The following is a 20691-nucleotide window of genomic DNA, read 5'->3' on the forward strand; positions in this document are numbered from 1 at the left end:
CTCCTTCTAGAATCTATGCAGACCTTAGTCTCTGTCATCCTAGAATCAGAATCTGAATCCTAGAATACCTCTGATTAGACAGGCATCTGCGGTGTCTGTTCTTACCACACAGCTTGTCACTAAGACTGCATTCCAGTAGAATTCGTGCCATGCCCCTCTCATCTCCCAGGCCACACAGCTGTCCACTCCTTTGCTTGGCCCTCAGAGAATGCACAGAGCACCACTGAGAATAATTCCCAAGGACGAAGTTATTCTGAAAAAAATAAAATGGAGCATACAGAGAATTTTAAGACACCTCAGAAGATCATTAGGTATTAAGTACATGGTTATCTGGAACTTTCTGAGTCATCCATTCATCTCTATCCATCTACCTGATATTCAAGTGTGAAGAACTTTGTTTTTTCCTAGCATTTTCCCCTTTTCTATTATACAGCCCATATAGCCATGATCTGGCCTTATCCTTTTATGCCATTATTTCTCAAATTATTTTAAGTTTCCCCTCCTACCCAAGACCCCTGCTCCAAAGCTCAAGTTCATGTTCACAGCACCTGTCTGAGCAATTGTGGTCTGTGGGTTATATGGGAATGATCCACCTCCCCTATAATCCTAAGCAGGTTTCATTTTTTTTTCTGTGTATCACTCATTTTTAATTGGAGCTTCCCCTGGTCATTATATATAGACAGACACAGGCATTCATTCCTGCTAGTATATAGATTAAAGAGAGTATCAGAACCAAGCCATCTTCTTTCTCTCTCTCTTAAGTAATACACACACACACACACATACACATATAGATGTATATATATACATATATATACATATTCATAAGTTCAAAAAAAATTAAAGTGATGTACCATAAAAATCTTTCTCCCACCGCATCCTTCTCTATGTATTCAGTTCCAGATTCTCCTCCAAGTAAACTAGTTTCTTGCTTACTGGGCCAAAGATTCTTTAGGTACATCACTTTTAATTCTGTATGGTCAACATATATTTGAAATTACACCTCCCCAAACCTGATACTATCTTTCTGAAATATCTATATAATGTTTATATATCGATATAGATATCTACAAACTTTATTTTGCCCTTGGTTAACAAAAGTCTTCCCTAGTTCTAATTAATTCTGACCTGGAAAAAATAATTTTTTTTCAATTTTTAAAATTTTTTTAATTTATTTATTTTTTTACTGTCTAGGTGATCCTAAGTGATCTAGTTTTGTAGTGATCTGCTAACAAGTAAAATTTTACAAATCAGAATGACAGAATACTATATTGTACGTATGTGCTATTCACCATATTATGCGGTCTTGTTACATGTTGTGCTTTATTGTTGATACTAGTAACCACAATGGGACTTATTGAGGCAGAGTCTCTTAGTGCCTGAAACACATATGTAAAGAAACCTTCCAGTTCCAACCTCACCCTCTTTTCACTATTCTTGGAGTTCCCTGAGCTTGTGAGATGCGAATTAGACAATTTTCTTACAACTCAGAAGAAAGACAGTTGTGTGTTGGTTGACGGAAGCCCATGTATACAGAGGAGTAGCCAGGAGGAAAACTGGGGAGAGGGGAGGCACCTTCTTATCTGTGGGCTTGTACAGAACAAGGGATCTATGAAGTCAATGAATTATAAGGTAACAAAGTCCATCTCATCTAGTTTATAAGCCAAGAAGTCAAGGTAAAAGTCATTTGAGAAAGTGTCCTCAATTCCATAAGACCACATGGAAGGAAAACACTGGTGCTAGGGTAAGAATCAGGGAGATGGTAAAGAAAGAGAAGATCTTCAATAATAAAACATTAGCAGAGTCAGGAGAATTCAAAAGCTGCTTGAAAATTTCTCACTGCCTTTCTCATTCCTGTTCTCCTTTCCTCTTCCTTTTCAGGGCACTATCAGATGTAATTGTGTTCATTCAGGGAGCAGCCAGTTTAACGAGTTTGGCTCTCCGGGGAGTGTTCTGTGAGCATAATCTCTTTTAACCACGGTGTAAGTGGAAGAAAAAAATCGGTGGGAAGCCGGCTCCAACTTGCAAGCTCTGCCCAGAAACCAAACTACACACCCACTAATACATAGCGAAGAAGTAATTTAAAGGCCCGTGTGCACAGACATCCTCACTTAGAATTGCTCCTGGTGGGCCAAACACGGCTCTAGGCACACAGCCAAACACACCCACCCACACCCAATGACTCAAATCCATGCTTATATCCTGGCACCTACGTATCACACTTATTAAAGAGCACAGTGTGGTCATCTGGCTGCAGTATGACCTTCTATTACATGTCCTGAACAAGGTTCATTTGTGTAGTTTTATTTGGGCACGGATACTTTAAAGAAGCTAGGTTTATTAACAACTAGAAGCCCAATGTAATTGGACGCTGGAGCAAGGAAACAAATGTGTGGGGCTATGGTGAGGGCCACTTGGTAGATCGCTTTCCAGGCATTTGTACAATAAGCTCTTTCCAACTATTACAGTTTGGCTAGAGACATATGGCATAGACGAAATGAGTCTAGAATTTTTAAGGTAAACACACCAGGCATACTCGCCCCATAGGCATGGAAGCCTACACAGGAAACCTTACCACCTTTAGAGCCCACCAAAGCACTTATATCAGAAGATGCTCACAGTGACTTGTAGCAACAGTATTCCTCTCCACATCGCTTTTCCCTCTGCAGTTAAATATTCAATTACCACATGACTTTGCCAGCCCACTGTGTTAACCTGAGAAAAGGCATGCCTTGATGCTAGAACCTTCTAGTTTGACTCTTCCTATTGGTTAGATTCTAACCTATCAGTGTTCTTGACCAACATTTCTGTACAATATGACCAATACTCTATCCCCTTCGATTACATCTAGACAGTTTTCTCACTGTGTTAAGACAAAAATGTAGGGGAGCCTGGCTGGCTCAGTCAGTAGAGCATGTGACTCTTGATCTCAGAGTTGTGAGTTTAAGCCCCATGATGGGTGTAGAAATTACTTAAAAATAAAATCTTTGAAAAGAAGAAAAGAAAAAAAAGTGTATATTGGCTACTCCTTCTTCTCTTACCTAGACTGTAAGGTCCCTTACATATATAAAACATTATCCCACAGTTCTCATCTTAGTGCCCTGTATTATTAGATTCAAGCTGTTGGGATCAAGGATTCAGTAAACTTGGGAAATCGTTTATTCTGATAATTCCATTTCATGCTTGGAAACTATGTACACAGCTTGCCTATAGTTTACACATACCTACATCTAACAGTGCCAAATCTCCTCAAGCAGGGCTCTAAGTAAAACAATATTATTGCCTCATTTGTGGTTATCATTCCTTATTTTCTCTCTTCTCAGTCACTTCTGATTTTCTGTTGGCATATTGAAAAGTTCAGCTCCCTTCTTAAATTGAGAATCTAGAATAGGAAATAGCACAATGAAGGAGGAGATACAATAGGAAGAAAATAAGAGTGAAATGAGGGGTAAAGTTCAACCCAAATCTTTGCAAGATTATAGTTTGGAGACCAGACAAGTGAATGGTTGTAACTGAAATTAAGCTAACTATGAACATAAACTCTCCAAACTCTTACACGGAGGCACAACGCAAGCGTGACACCATGCCACATCTTTGTATCTGTTTCATTATACACAAACACAGTTCTATTTGCAAGAATAACACAACTCCTACTAGCAACACTTCTGTCCAGTGAGCACAATATAATCTCCCAGATATCGTCAGCAATTTACTCAGGAGTGTCCAGAAGAAATTTTTCTTACCAAAATACATCTACAAATAGAACTTTAAAAATTAGATCCATTCTCCCGTATTCCATCTGCCTACATGTTATGAGAAATTCCTTGATTGACCTCTGTATAACACCTGGTCCCATTCCCATAAGATATGATTAACTGTTACACCAGCCTCACCCTCAACCTTACCACCTGTGTATCAACACAAGTGGGTCCACCAGCCATGTTCTTTTTATGAAGACAAGTGACCCATCCACCCAGATGGATGCCACACTGGGCAAGGGAGTTATGAATAGCTATGGGCTATGAGGCAGAGGGCTCAAAGACTTTAGGTGAGGAGGGTAAAATATATGGAGGTAGTAGCCCCCAGACTGAGGGCTCACTCACCCTCCCTTCCCCTTCCCCTTCATCCTTATCCGTGAGCTGTCTAGCAAAACAAACAAAATAAAACAAAAACCATTTATTAGAATGAACATATTAAATTGGAAATGAGATAGAAAAGAACTGCTCAGATCTATCTATGGGATTCCAAAATTACTAATCTTTAACATTCTGAAAAGCAAGCTGTCCTTCCTATTTTCAGCTCCAATAAACGTATGTTGAGCAACTACAAGGTGCCAGGTATTATGCTAGGCACTTTCGCACAAAGGAGGAAACTGCCGCTCAGAAAGATAACGTTCTGAATAAGCCAGGGTTAAAAAAAAAAAAATTTAAACAGGGGCATCTGGGTGGCTCAGTCAGTTAAATATCTGCCTTTGGCTCAGGTCATGATCCTGAAGATCATGGGGATCCTGAGGAACCTGGGATCAGGTCCTGCATCGGGCTCCTTGCTCAGCAGGGAGCCTGCTTCTCCCTCTGCCTGCTGCTCCCCCTGGTTGTGCTCTCTCTCTGTCATATAAATAAATAAAATCTTTCTTAAAAATTAAAACATAAAAACGCAAGTAAATGACACAGCAAGTTTCATACCCCAGTCTTGTAATTACAAACCCAATATTCCTTAAACTACTTTACTACACATCGGTACTTGTCACTCAAATGGACAAGACCAATAGTGTCAAGAAGGAATTATGTCAGAATCCAAAAGAATCATAGAAAGCATAATGCTGAAACCAAACTTCACCAACAAATACAACATAATTTGTGAAGGACAGGTGAGTAGAATTTGCCTTTAAGTGTGTTCTCCAAGATCTACTTATAGGGGCGCAGACAATGTCTGCATGTCTGTCTTCAAAATGTATTCAGAAAATAAAGGTAGAATCAGAAACTTTTCCCAGTACTCACCAGATCAGAGAATCTAGGATCATTTTCTTAGTTTGCTCATTTTCCTGGATCTGATCTCAATCCTATTTCTACCTTCTGCTTTTTGAGGGAAAAGGTCTAGTTTCCAGGACTAACAATCTTTCACTGTGAGCATGAGGGTCAGGAAGGGGCTAGAACTCCAGGAGACAGGGCACTGGCCTAAGACATAGACTGACCATGCAGCACCCAAGGCTCCACAGTTCTTCTGAAGCACACTTGTCAGAGGACAAAGAGTAAAGGGAAAGGCACAGAAGAGCTGACCCTATTTCAATCCAGAAAACCTAGCTAGTGTAGATAACTTGCCTTGCGAAGGGTGATACCGCCCAGTGTGGATGAGGCAAAGAGAAGGGGAGGTTACCCAGAGGGAATCCCTTGTCCTCCTGTTCTTCTCAGATATTGAAGGGCTGTAGTTGTTCTGATCTTCACCCTCCGCCACCTTCCTTCACCCAGAGCCTGAAATGCACTTTGAAACGGTTGGAAGAGAGTCTCCTGTGGTGCCTGGGAATCCTGACCTTGTTTAAACAAAGGTCTTTTAACAATGAGACTGAGTGTTATCCGCTTTTCTTGCTCCTTATTTTTACATATCTACAGGAATTCCTAAAACACGTGCTACACGATAGAGACGAAGAAGCTTAACTTCTAGCCTGGTCCCTCCCAAACGTTTGCTTTATAGAGGAGCAACGTGATTGCAGGACAGGCCCCCTCGCATCCAGGTAAGAATTGCAGTAACACCACACGCCCCATCAGATTTTAAATATGATTACAGAGATTACATTTTATTTCCTTTGAGATGTTATACAAATTCAAGACATTTTATTTTTATTATAATTATCATTCTACTTTTCATGTTCTTGATTCCATAATTCTCCATCTACCACGTTCGAACCTCAAAAGCCCAGAAATTTTATATATATATATACATATATATATATATATATATATATATATATAAAATCTCAAATGAGATATTCTCCCACTGATGGTTTTCTCCTCCTAAGATCACTAATGAACAACATTTCCCCAGCCCAGAATAAGGATTCTCGATAAGGGAAAAGCCAAGGACACAGAACTACCACCCACCTCTAAACACAGAATCGCTTCTGAGCCCTCTGCGTCCCCTTTCTCCTACCTGATGGACACACCAGAAGACGCCTGCTGGGGGCTTCTCTCAAACACCTTGCTGCTGCTGTTGTCAGTCACATTGCATTTCCAAGGATCAGTTTCCCTCTTTGCTACTCGTTCTGCTAGAATTTTCATTCAGGGGTGGTGGGGAGAATTCTGGTACTTTAAAAATCTTGGCAGTTTCCCCCAGAAATGAGGAGCCCTGTGTGGCTCTGCCACTCCTCCGGCCTATCCTAGCACATTGCCCTCTGGCAGAGAGGGGAGCCACACTGAACAGGACAGAAGGAAGACATTTTGTGAAAGATTGCAGGAACACACACACACACACACACACACACACATAATTTCTCATACTCTGATAGATGAGTCCCAGACAGAGGCAGGCAGAGAAACAAATGGACAAGGGGATTTCACAATCAGGAAATCAGCTCAATTGCCATTTACCTCAGTGCTCTGTCATGCAGGGTGTGTCCCCGTAAAGATTCTATACATAGAAGGTAATCCTAGGTAAATAACAACAAACGCCTGGCAAGACGAAAAAGACGCCTCTGGCAATGTCATTCTGCACAACAAGGAGCAAACAGCAGATTCCCTCATTAGGAGGAGGTCGGTGTGCTCTGGAGCTGAGCAGTCTGGAAATTGGGAGACATGGAATCAGCACGAAGCTGGTGCTATGCTAACAGAGAGGTTCGAAGTTCTAGTTCTGGTTTGATAGGTGATTCATCAAGCATCCAGAGGCATAACACCTGCCCTTGCCATGTCTTCCCTTCCCTGTTTAGGGAGCAGGACACCTCTTTCTCTCCTGAAGGCAGTGAAGAACCACAGAGAGCAGCAAGAAATGAATTACATCAGAAAAGGGGCAAGGCAACCAGCAAGTCCCCTCAACCTGCTATACCACCTTGCCTCTCAAATTCTGAAGGCGCCTTCAGACTGGCATTTTCTGACCTGTATCACGGCAGCCCCATAAACTCTCAAGTTTCATTCCTATCCCTACTCTGCCTATAATTTCCTACAGGATAGTGGTAAGAGAAGGAGATTTGGAGTCAGACTTCTATTTGAATCTCAGGTCCACCATTCATCATGACTGCATATAAGTCATTCTCACCCTTCTGAGCCTCTATTTTTCCACCTGTAAGTAGAGACAATAATACCTATCTGTCAAGGCAGTTGAAAGCTCTACAGGACAGTTGATATTAAATACCTAGTATAGCGCAGACAATATGTAGTAGTCTCTCCCTTTCTCCCTCCCTCCTTCACCTCTCTCCCAGGCTGGGAGGTAGTCCCAAAGCTGTACCAATCAGTAAACATATAGAACTCCACATAAGAAAACAAAACACCTATTTTCAAAATATTTACATTTGTGGACAAACTGTATTTAGTCCTGTGTGTGAAGAAGTTAAAGTAATCATAAAGTTAATGTGGGTTTTAAATCTCTTCATATTAACTAGATATGATTTGACAGTCTAAGTATTACACCTGCTAAGAGGTCTCTGAATTTGACAATCATGTTGAGGAAGAGAGATTTAAACAAGATGGATTAAAGAGCATAATACTGTAAACTAAGATATAAAACAGAATGCTAAATAGTGATATATTATTAATTAATTAGTTAATTAATTATTAATTAGTTAATTAATTCACCTTCTGTCCTCAATTTCTCAACTCCTAGCTGGTTCCATTGATACCTCCTATCTGCTGACTACATTTTTACCCAGTTCCTGAACCAATCTTGATGGAGGCAGTAAGGAGACCAATAGTCTCAGCTCCTTCTCCCCATTCTTCTTACCATACTCCCCAATCTGAGAAGACATAAGGTTGATCATTTTTATAAGGGGTGTCCAGTTATTCATAGTTAGTACCCAAGCACTGTCAAATCTGGAGTCCTATCCTGAATGTCTCACAGGTGGATAGGCTCTTACTATTTTCTCTGCCTCAATCAATTCTCTTTCATTAGATAAGAACTTCACATGATAGTCTGGTTACTGAGGTCCTGCTACAAATGGAAAGGACCCCCCCACACACACCCAGATACTGCTGGCTTGGTGCTCGAATAATGGCCATCACCCCACCCCCACTCTACTTCATGCCCACCCACACACGTCTTAACCTCCTGCCCCTACGGTTCTGCTCGCATCCTGTAAACCCAAGTTGCGTATTTTTGCCTACATTTCAGTCTATATCTGAACTGTCCATCTTTACCTAGAATCTACTTCTACAACCCAGTTAGTTTATCTCAAATCACTCACTCAGACAAGTGACCCTGAAGCTGATGAGAGGTAAGAAAAAGTCACTCATTGGATATAGGCAGAATGGAGATCACTCATGGTCATAGAAAGAACAGTCGTAAGGCAGTAGCAGAGCCAGAGAGTGGGGTGGGTCAGGGAATAAACAGAAAATGAGGATGGGAGAAAGTTTAGGTAGCTTTCTTAAGATGTTTAAGTATAAATGAGAAGACTAAGTTGAGAAGCTCAAGGAGGGGGTCATACAGTAGATTTGTTTGGAAACTTAGGGCTCCATCAAGACAAGGAAAATAACTAGTGACATCCCAACATGCAGTAATCTCTCCTTCTAAAAACAAAACAGAATTTGAGGGGAGGGGCATGTCCTAGGCCTAAATATGTTACAAAGCCTAACACACACAATGACACTGAAAAACAGAGAGTAAGATTAATAAAACATGTAATGAAGTACATCTTTAGGAATTTAATATAAAGAAGTCAGCATGAAACAAAACAAGCAGATTCTCAAACCTGGTTACACATTAAGAATCTTGTAGGGAGCTGTCTAAAGATTACCAACACTAGGGTTTACCACCCCCCACCTTGGAAGAGATTGTGATGATTATGAAACCCATAATTATGATTTCACCTATCAGCACTGAAAAAAGAGACTGTTTCTCAGGAGATACTAAATTACAGCTAGGTTGAGAACTATTGAGATTCATTATCATTATGTGGTTTATGCATAATATGCATATTCTGGTTACTTGCTTGGCAATAATAATTTCCATCCTTGGCTTCATTCCTATGCAAAACTAAATTTTAGTTGTAAAAATGATTATATGTTTTAAGAAACCAAAAAGAGCAGTGTAAGTTATATTAGAGGTGAGGACTTGGTAAGTTTAAAAGAGAAGACTCCCGGGGCGCCTGAGTGGCTCAGTTGGTTGAGCACCTGACTCGTGATTTCAGCTCCAGTCATGACCTCCTGGTCATGGGATTGAGCCCCCCGGCAGGCTCCACGCTCAGCTCAGAGTCTGCTTGTCTCTCTCCCTTCCCCTGCTTGTGCACTCTCTCTCTCTCAAAAAAATAAATAAAATATTTTAAAAGAGAGAGAGAGAGAAGACTCCTTCCAATAGAAAAAAAAAATCCAGAAAAAAAATCACAAAGAAAAGGATCAACCAATCAATGAATAAAAACATAGAAAATCTGTATAACTTAGTAACTATAGTAAGAAAATTATTAAGATGACAGTAAATAAATGGTCATGAAAAGTGAAAAGCAGAAGAAAACCAATACACCGAACCAAAATGTTTAACAAATATGGAAGAAGGGTAATGTAAGATTAAAGATGTTTACCTTAGCTAGTAATTAAATAACACACATTCAAGTAAAAACAAGATGCAAAATTTTTTGTCTATCCATTTAAGAAGAAAAAGATGAAAGAATTATGATGCTGAGAAGAACCCTATTTAAAAAGCCCACTCTAACACATTAACAGGGAATCTAAATTTCTACATTTATGGAAACAAATTTGGCAACATGTAAGAAAAGAGCCTTAATGACATTCATAATTTTGACCCAGTAATATCTCTCCCAGGAGTCAATTACAAAAGGATTTTTTTTAAGATGTTATTTTTAAGTAATCTCTACACCCAACATGGGGCTCAAACTCACAACCCTGAGACCAAGAGTCACACACTCCACCAACTGAGCCAGCTAAGCATCCCATAAAAGGATTTTTTTTAATGGAAAATGTTTCTGAATGTGCAAAAAATTTTGTTGTACTGTTATTTATTTCTTTTGAAAGCAGAAATAGGCATGTGCTTCAGAATAATCCCAGGACTTGAGCAGTGGAAGTGTGTGGAGATATAAATGAAACACTATTGGCCATGTGTCGAAAACTGTTAAATTTGGGTTGTTAATACGTAACATTCTACCTATTTGTCTGCTTTTGTATATACTTGAAATTTTCTACAAGTCATCCTACCATTTCTACAAGTCATCCTACCATTCTACCTATTTGTCTGCTTTTGTATATACTTGAAATTTTCTACAATAAAAAAATTGAAAGTAGAAATAAATTTCAATTTTCTTCAAGGAAAGTGGGATGGTTAATTTTATGTGTCAACTTGGCTAGGCCATGGTACCAAGATAATTGGTCAAACATTATTCTAGATATTTCTGTGAAGGAATTCTTTAAATGAGATTAACATTTAAGTCAGTGAACTTTGAGTAAAGCAGATGACCCTCCATAATGTGGGTATGCCTCCTCCAATCAGTTGACAGTCTTAATAGAAAAAGACTGACGTCCCCAGAAGAAAGGAAATTCTGCCAGCTCACTGGACTTAAACTGGGTCTCCAGCCTGCATGCCTACCCTGAAGATTTTGTACTTCCCAACTATTCACAGATTCTTTAAAGTAAATCTCAATGGATGGTAGATACATAGACAGACACGCAGACATTCTGTTGGCTCTATTTTTCTGGAAAACCCTAACTAATAGAAAGAGGGATGTCAAATTTTTATACAGCTATACAATGGAATACTATAAATTTATTAATTTTATTGTCAAGTTCATTAATTTTATGTTCAGTTTTATATCCAGTTGAAGTTTTTATTTTTATTTTTATTTTTTTAAAAAGATTTTATTTATTTATTCGACAGAGATAGAGACAGCCAGCGAGAGAGGGAACACAAGCAGGGGGAGTGGGAGAAGCAGGCTCATAGCGGAGGAGCCTGATGTGGGGCTCGATCCCATAACGCCAGGATCACGCCCTGAGCTGAAGGCAGACGCTTAACCGCTATGCCACCCAGGCGCCCCAATATATCCAGTTGAAGTTTTTAATAAATGTTTTCTTATATTAGTAGGTAAAGTAATATAGTCAGATTTAAAATTTATCAGGTTCTAGTTTAATAAATTCTATATTGGCAGCCATGTTTTAACATTATCTCTGTCTCTCTCTGACTCTGTCATTTTGGGCAAGTTTTATCACATCCCTGGGTGTGAATTCCCAATCCATAAAATAATGGATCATAATCCTTGAACTGCCTAGTCGGAGACATTCTGGCAAGATAAACAAGAAAAAATATATGACAGGACTTTAAAATTTTAGACTAAAAAAAATTTATGGATTTCAGAAATCCAAGGTAGAATTATCATGTTCCCCCTTTCCCCTGCCCCTGCACGCCTATGGCCATCTCTTCTGAAGTATCCTTACTGCCCACAGTTAGAGCTTCTCGATAGTAAATGATTTGGAGATCTGTTAAACTGCTGTTAAGGATTTGGCATTTCAGAGAATTCCAGGCTAATTCTACTCATTTGTTCTATCCAGCATTTATTGATCATACTTTTTATCCTCTCATATATCGATATCAATAATTTTTAGGAAGACAGATTAATGCAGATATGAGATGCACTTTGGAGGAAAACCTGACATCAAATGAACATTAAATAATACTATTTCTATACCAGCATGGATTCAAGTATAATGAGGCTCTGGCATTAATCTTCACTTTGGCTACAGCTGCCTTCTGCCTTAGAATTGGTCATATTTTCCTCACCTAGATTATTTCTTAATAGAAAGTTCTAGGAGAAATGTAGAATGAAAAGAAAGAATCTTCCGGGCACCTGGGTGGCTCAGTCAGTTAAGCATCTGCCTTCAGTTCAGGTCATGATCCTGGGGTCCTGGGATCCAGCCCCACATCAGGCTCCCTGCTCAGTAGGGCGTCTGCTTCTCCTTCTCCCTCTGCCTCTGTCTGCCCATGCTCTCTTTCACTCAAATAAATGAATAAAATATTTAAAAAAAAAGAATCCTCTTCTAAAACAGGCAAAGGGGATATGAGATCTCAGTTATGGCCCTGGGTTAGCACCATCTTGTGTGTGACCTTAAGTAAGCCAATTAACATCTCTGTCAGAGGTATGTATATAAAACTTTATGAAATATATGAAGTAAAAATATAAGGCATTATAATTATTTCTTTAGTACCCAAGAAAGCAAAACTATGATGAAGCCAGAGCTATGTAACATACATTCACATAGAATCCAGAAGTGGAAAACCTAGAGGAAAGGTGGACAACAGTTTTTCTCTATCCTTTTAAGTAAAAAATGTAATACCTTCTATCATCCCCTTGAAATGGCTATGTAATCTGTCCTTCTTTGCTATATGTTGACAGAAAGAATCAGATCTACAGAAAAGTTAGGAATAGTAAATGCACCCTACAAGGATGCAGAAAGCAGTTGAAAACAAAGGGATGTGAATATTGTTAGAAATACCTGCCACCGTGCTGGTTTCTTGATTTGTCTTGGGAATAAAAATGTGGCGGTGACATGAACTTTAAAGTTTTGTCCCGGGGTCCCTGGATGGCTCAGTCAGCTAAGCATCTGACTCATGACTTTGGCTCAGGTCATGATCTCAGGGTTGTGAAACTGAGTCCCACGACAGGCTCTGCGCTCAGCACAGAGTCTGCTTGAGATTCTCTCTCTCCCTCTCTCTCTGCCCCTCCCCCATTCACAATAAATAAATAAATAGATAGATAAATAAATAAATAAAATATTTAAAAATTTGTTTGATTTTATTTTGAAATGAAAGAGGTAACAAGATCCCAGTAGAGACAGGAAGAGAACAAAGATCGTAAGTTTATTATCTAAATCCAAAGTACAACTCTCCAAATTTTTGCCTAATATTTATTTAAATTGAATAACAAAAATTTATTAAGTACTTTTCACTATCCCTTGCTCTGATTGATCCCTCCTCGATATGTCTCTCCTAACACAGTTTTGGATCTTTTTCAGGACCCAGGAACGGTTAAATATAGATATTGTATCCTGGACCCATGTTATCTCTCTCCCTCCTTTTCCACTAAACTCAGTTTCTTTCCATGAGTCAACATGGAGCAGAGTTGAGATAATAAACCAAGTGAAACAATCTGCTTTGGACTCTGCCCTGCTCCGCTCCTCCTTAACTGTCATTTACGGGTAGCATAGCTTCCTTGATACTGTTTGCTTCCCGCTACAGCTTAGCACATTTTATGGCATGTAGTTACAATGACAAACATTCATATAGTGCTCCCCATGTGTTAGGCATGGTTCTGAGCACTTTACATATAGAGGAAGAAACTGGGTCACAAAGAGGTTAATTAAGTAACTTTCTCCAGATCACACAGCTAGTAACAGGGATTTGGACTTCTCAGGTTGTGTGGCTTTGGAATCTGTTTTCTTATATTACACCATCTTCCTAGCAGATTCTTGAAAATCTTTTCTCTTTTCTTTTTTCTTTTCTTTCCTTTTTTTTTTTTTTGCAAAATTAGAATTAACTTCAATATTGCTTTCTTTTTGACCAAGATATAATTCACATACCATAAAACACATCCTTAAAGTATACAATTCAGTGATTTTTGTATTCACGAAGTTGTACAACCATCACTGCTACCTAATTTTAGAATATTTTCATCATCCCCCCAAAAGAAATCTGTACCAATAGCAGTCGCTCCCCAATGCCCACTCCCCCCAACCCTGGCAATTACTAACCTATTCGCTGTCTCTGTGGATGTGCCTGTTTTGAACATTTCATATAAACTGAATCACACAATCTGTAGCTTTGTGTCTGGTTCCTTTCACTTAACATGTTTTTAAGGTCATATTGTATTAGTTAGGGTTCTCTAAAGAAATAGAACCAATAAAATATATAGATGTAGATATATAGATATGTAAGAGGAGATTTATTATAGGGATTGGCTCGTGAGGTTATGGAGGCCAAGAAATCCCACAGTGTGCCGTCTGGATAGTCAGGAAAGCTGGTGGTGCAATTCAATGGGAGGCTGAAGCCGTGAGAACTGGGGACCACTGGTGTACGTCCCAGAGCCTGAAGGCCAGAGAACCAGGAGCTCTAATGCTGGAGGGCAGGAAAAGATAGATGTCCCATCTCAAGGGAGAGAAAGTCACCTTCCTCCACCTTCTTGCTCTATTCGGCCCTCGGCGGGATGGATGATCCCCACCCACAGTGGTGAGGGCAGGTCTTTACTCAGTCCACTAATTCAAATGCTAATCTTCTCCAGAAACATACTCACAGACACACCCAGAAGATATGTTTCCCAGCTATCTGGGCATTCCTCAAGCCCGGTCAAATTGACACATAAAATTAACCACCACAGTCTGTGGTCTGAGAAGTTTTTTCTTCTGCAAACCTGATGCCACACTCTCTCAACCTATCTCTCCCTCTCTCCCTTTTCTCTCCCTGCAGAAAGGATTTCTTCCCCTCTGCAGCAAGGCAGCTTTTCTCTCTCCAGTTCACTTCCATGTACCTTGCACCTGCTATGTTGTCTCCCTCCAACTGTGGAGATCCTTCTTCCAATCCCTAGATTGATTTCCTGGGTATTCCAAGTTATCTGACCTCAGTACAACTGTGTTAAGAGATGAGGAAAGCCCCATGTCCCCCTGCTTCTCCACCATCTGAACTCTGCTTCCTAACCATCACATCCATGTTGTAGCAGAAATCAGTACTTCATTCTTTTTTGTGGCTGAATTATGGTCTTAGTTCTTAAACTTAGGTTTTTGAGCTATTTTGAGTTAATTTCTGCATATGTTGTGAGGTAAGCATTCAATTTCATTCTTTTGCATGTGGATATCCAGTTGTTTCAGCACAATTTCAGTGTTTAAGTGTTGCATATGACTATCCAGTGTGTCCACACAATGAATTGTTTTGGCACTGTGTAGAAAATCAAATGGCCATAGTTATGAGTTTATTTCAAGACTCTCAACTTTGTTCCATTGGTCTGTATGTCTATCCTTGTATCAATAGTACACAATCTTAATTACTTAGCTTTGGATTGAGTTTTGAAATCATTAAATATGAGTTCTCCAACTTTATTCTCTTTTTGATGATTGTTTTGGATATTTTAAGACCCTCACGTTCCAATGGGAATTTTAGAATCAACTTGACAATTCCTGTAAAAAAGGCCATCTGGAATTTGGGTAGAGATTACATCGACTAGCTAGATCAACCTGGTGAGTACTGCCATCCTAACAATATTAAGTCTTCCTACCTAAGAACATAGGATGTCTTTCCATTTACTTAGATCTTTATTTTTTCAATGATATTTTGTGGTTTCCAGTGGACAAGTCTCATTTGTTGTTGATGCTAATATTTACAGTTCCATGACCTCTAAAGGTTAAACCAGAATTTGGTATGACTTGGTGATATCACAGAATGTTCTGTCTCTGAGAAAATCCATTCTAGCACAGGTTGGACAATACATGCTGCTTAGAGGCTGCCCGGACATGCTATCTATGTCTAATATCATAGCATACTAAAAGTCCGCTACTGATCCTTCTCATATTTGGATAAATGCATAGACCATACAGCACCACATTTTATAGCTCTTAGTGTCAGAACCCAGTTTATTTTCTTGGATGAGCCTGAGTTAGTCTAATTTCTCAGGTTGCCACGAACTGGTGGGACTAGAGATGGTATCCAAAGAATCACATTTCTAAATGCTTATCAACATAAATGTTTCTGCATATCTAACCTACAGAGAACACTGCTCCCTGGGCACCCAAAATATGTTTGATTGAGGTTTAAATAAAAGCCACAAAGAAGCAGTCCCCAATATCACTGTTAAATCCTGTAACTCAGGTGTAAAAAATATAAGGATTTCCATCTAGCACAGAGAGTTCTATCCCAGGGTTCAATGAACTTCTTTTTGGGACTGATATATCTAACACACATCTGAATATCTATAAACCCACAACCTGTGGCTTTGCTGATACTATCAAATCTCTATTGGCCATCTGTCATAGTTAATATAAGCTCATAATTTCATTTTTAAGTCAGCTTGCCTCCATTCCCCAGTCAACACTAACTCAGTGAATTAAAAATAATCAATTTTAATATCAGCCCAAGAAGAGCAGACTTAAATGTGGTGGTGGTGAAGGGGTGGTGCTTTATAGATAATTATAAAATCACATTTGGATTATTTATATTTCTCTTTTCCCAATCCTACAGAATTGGAATATTCCTCAAAGTTATCTTCATTTTTATAATAGAAAACCTCTTCAGAATACTCCACAGCTGTCTTAACAACTTCATTCGTGGAAACTAAGGTCCAAGTGACAAGGTGACTTACCCAGGATCAGAAGATAAATCAGAGATCTAATCCCATGCGAAAGCTCCTGATCTAGAATCCCAGATTAGACCATCCTAAGAATGGAATGTGGGTGAGGACAAGAAGGACAGGGAGTGAAACCCAAGTCACCTGCTGATACGGGAGATGCTTGGGCTTCAAGAACCGATGCAAATACAGCAGGTTCAACTCTCAAGATCAAAAAGGCTTTCTGTTCCCGTGCTGTAAATAAGTGACCCCTGCTGTGCCTTCTGCTGCTGTAGCCACACCCCTGCTAAAGAAACAATAGAGCAGCCCCGCCTTCCTTCTCTACTCTGCCCGATGAACATGCTGTGAAATGGAGCACACGCTCCACAAATGCCACCAAATCCTGAACAACCAGAAGAGCCATCTGAAAGCAACAGGAAAACCTCACCTCCGTAGCTTACCAGTGAGCAGACTCAGGCACACGAGAGAGGTGTCTGCCAACAGTTAATTAGCACTTAAGCTAATCTACTCGTGTGCGTCTTGAATCTCCTCCTGGTGCTCTTTCACTACCAGTTTCCATCATGCATGAGGCTGGCTGGAGAATTGATCCCTTGTTATTCAGTTAAGTTTTGTAGGAGTGAGGGTAAGGAAAAGGATCCTAGTTATTAGAATTCCTAATGTTCATATACTTCCGTAGTTTCTTCTGCCTGCTGGGTCTTTGGGCTGTTTATGTGTCTGGACCAGCCTCTGAAAATCTACTCCATACGAGTCCAAGGTTGAAGACTAGAGATTTCACATTCCAGCTGTGTTTTCATTATGGGCGCTGCAGGGCTTTAGGATTACTCTAGTGGAGGGGCGCCTGGGTGGCTCAGTCGTTAAGCATCTGCCTTTGGCTCAGGGTGTGATTCCTGCATTACGGGATTGAGCCCCACATCAGGCTTCCCCGCTGGGAGCCTGCTTCTTCCTCTCCCACTCCCCCTTCTTGTGTTCCCTCTCTTGCTGGCTATCTCTCTCTCTCTGTCAAATAAATAAATAAAATATTTAAAAAAACAAAAAAGATTACTCTAGTGGATATTTTGTTTCCTTCTTTTTCCTCTGCCAGAACTCATTTTGACTCATACTAAGATATCAGCCCCCCCAACACTAAAGGGATCAGGCATTGAGACCTGTGGGGAAAGACCACAGAGGTAGGAGGCAGGGCAGCTGCAGACCAGACTGGCTGGATCTGTGGAATCTGCTTATAAATCTGATGAAAAACAAGGCAATGAAGATAAATATTTAGCATTTTCTTAGCTTTCCTCCTCCTTCCTCGAACCACAAGCAACTTCAACTACTGTCACTTCTACTACTCAGATAAACAAGCCCTTTCCTCCTGCCTTAGCCTCTAACCAGCCAGAAGGAGCACTACACTGGGGCCCAGACTGAGCATGTGTGCAAGGGCCAACAGGAGCTTTTCTTGCCTGGGTCAAGCCAGCCCCATCTGACTTAAGAGGGACTTTGGAGAAGTTGACCCAAAGTATACAAAGGAGGGGTGGCTTTGACATACAACTGCCCTGATAGCTGAGTACTGTCAGAAAAACTTGCGTAGGGGGCGTCCCGGTGGCTCCATCAGTTAAGCGTCGGTTTCAGCTCAGGTCATGATCTCAACGTCCTGGGATCCAGTCCTGAGTACCGCATCGGGCTCCCTGCTCAGCGGGGAGCCGGCTTCTCCCTCTCTCTCTGCCCTTCCACCCTGCTCATGCTCTCTCTCTCTCTTAAATAAATAAATTTTTAAAAATCTTTTTAAAAAAGAGAAAAGAAAAACGTGCTTAGGATCAGTTTCTCCAAACTCCAAATTATCATCTTTCACAAATGTTTTTCACCTGTAACATTGGGGGACACCTGGGTGGTGCAGTTAAGCTTCCGACTCTTGATTTCAGCTCAGGTCATGATCTCAGGGTTGTGAGACTGAGCCCCTCATCAGGCTCCCGACTTGGCAGGGAGCGCGCCTGAGATTCTCTCTCTCTCTCCCTCTGCCTCTCTCCTCCTACTCTCTCTCTAAAATAAATAAATCTTTAAAAAATTAAAAAATAATAATAGCATTGGATCCAAAAGAAATTTTTATAGAAAAATAACCTATACAAATAAATTGGGTATAAAGAATTTAATTGTAATGCTAAATGAACAAGTAGGGCTGGGAAGTCGTTTCTAACAGTGTTAGATGGGAAGTATCAAGGTACCCAGCTCTCTGCTCCATGGGAACACATTTTTAGTTCTATCATTAGGCAGGATGCTGGTTTTCTCTATAAAAGGGATATAAAGTTCTTTGCTACGCATAGCATGCAAAACATTGATCCCTCATAGTGAAAATAGGACAATAAACCCAGTAAAGAAAACCCAGTCATTGAAAGCTCAGTGTGGCTGGCAGATAACGGCCCCTCAAAGACATTCATGTCCAAATCTCCAGAACTACAAATATGTTAGTTTTTAATAGTGCTAAAATTGCAAAAGGGAATAAAGATTGCAGATGGAATTAAGCAACTGACCTTAAAACAGGGAGATTATTCTGGATTATGCAGCGAGTCCGATGTAATCACAAAGACCCTGAATGTGGAAGAAAAAGGCACAAGCGTCACTGCCGGCACATGGAGTATGAGAAAAACTTGACAAGGCTTTGCAGTTGGAGGAACCACAAGCCAAGGAATGCAAGCAGTCTTCAGAAGCTGGAAAACGGCAAGGAAATGGATTCTCCCGGAGAGCCTCCAGAAGGAAAGCAGACCTGCCTACCCATTTTAGACTTCTGACTTCCAGGACTAGAAGATAAAAATCTATGTTGGTTTAAACCACCAAACGTGTGCTGATTTGTAACAGCAGCGACAGGAAACTAACACACTCGGGGCGCCTGGGCGGCTCAGTTGGTTAAGCGCCTGACTCTTGATTTTGGCTCAGGTCACAATCTCAGGGTTGTGGGATCGAGCCCCAAGTCAGGCTCTGCACTGGGCGCGGAGCCTGCTTAAGATTCTCTCTCTCTGGGGGCGCCTGGGTGGCACAGCGGTTAAGCATCTGCCTTCAGCTCAGGGTGTGATCCCGGCATTATGGGATTGAGCCCCACATCAGGCTCTTCTGCTATGAGCCTGCTTCTTCCTCTCCCACTCCCCCTGCTTGTGTTCCCTCTCTCACTGGCTGTCTCTCTCTCTCTCTCTTTGTCGAATGGATGGTTAAAATCTTAAAAAAAAAAAAAAAAAGATTCTCTCTCTCCTCCTCCCTCTGCTCCTCCCCCCATCACCTGCCCCTCCTGCTCAGCACACATACTCTCTCCTCTTCTTTAAAAAATAAAATAAAAAAGGAAACTAACACACTCAGTTTAAAACAGAGCTTCAGAATCACAAAACTCCTTGGAGGAGTTTGGGGCCCATGCTTGCAGGAGCTGGCTGTGAAGAGTCGGGAAAGGTAGGAAAACAAAGTTTCTGCAGAAGACAACTGAAACGGAGGTGCTCAACTAACTTTAAGCATGTACATAATGCAAGAACAAGGAACTGTTATGGGTTGAGGTGTGCCACCCCAAAATTCATGTGTTGAAGTCCTAGCTTCCGGTACCACCCCAGAATGTGACCTTATTTGGAAATAGTCTTTACAGAGATACTTGACATAAAAGGAGGTCACATTTTGGTTATTCTCACAATATTTCAAACTTTTTAAATTATTGTTTTATTTGTTACCGTGGTCTGCAGTCACTGATTATGACTCCCTGAAAGCTCAGATGACAGTTAACATGTCTTTAGCAATAAAGTATTTTTTAAAAGATTTATTTATTTATATTAGGGGGGGAGGGAGAGAGTCTTTTTTAAAAGATTTTATTTACTTCTCTTTTTTTTTAAGATTTTATTTATTTGTTTGTCAGAGAGAGAGAGTACAAGCAGGGGGAGCGGCAGGCAGAGGGAGAAGCAGGCTCCCTGCTGAGCAAGGAGCCCAATGCAGGACTCGATCCCACAACTCTGAGATCATGATCTGAGGTGAAGGCAGATGCTTAACAGACTAAGCCACCCAGGCGTCCCAAGGTATTATTTATTTCTTTGAGAGAGAGAAAGAGCATGCGCATGAGAGAGAGAGAGAGCACACGAGCAGTGGGGGAGGGGCAGAGGGAGAGGAATAAACAGACTCCCCACTTGGCAGGGAGCCCAAGGAGGGCTCTGTCCCCATCCCAGAAACCCAGGATCACGATCTGAGCCCAAGGCAGACGCTTAACCCATTGAGCTACCCAGGCACCCCTA

The 20691-nt window shown here is 40.6% G+C and overlaps 1 protein-coding gene across 1 annotated transcript in view; it reads right to left on the minus strand.

Moving 5' to 3' along the window:
- STYK1 (serine/threonine/tyrosine kinase 1) overlaps positions 1 to 20691 on the minus strand; it is a 40811-nt gene that overhangs the window by 18083 nt on the left and 2037 nt on the right. Inside the window, exons 2-3 of the mRNA XM_040642160.1 lie at positions 18967 to 19024; positions 106 to 253 (exon numbers count right to left, since the gene is read on the minus strand). Coding sequence (XP_040498094.1) covers positions 106 to 151 — 46 coding nt within the window. The 5' untranslated portion in view covers positions 152 to 253; positions 18967 to 19024. The remainder of the gene's footprint in view (positions 1 to 105; positions 254 to 18966; positions 19025 to 20691) is intronic.

The sequence above is a fragment of the Ursus maritimus genome, unplaced genomic scaffold, assembly GCF_017311325.1.
Source record: "Ursus maritimus isolate PB19 unplaced genomic scaffold, ASM1731132v1 scaffold_26, whole genome shotgun sequence".
Lineage (NCBI taxonomy): Eukaryota > Metazoa > Chordata > Mammalia > Carnivora > Ursidae > Ursus > Ursus maritimus.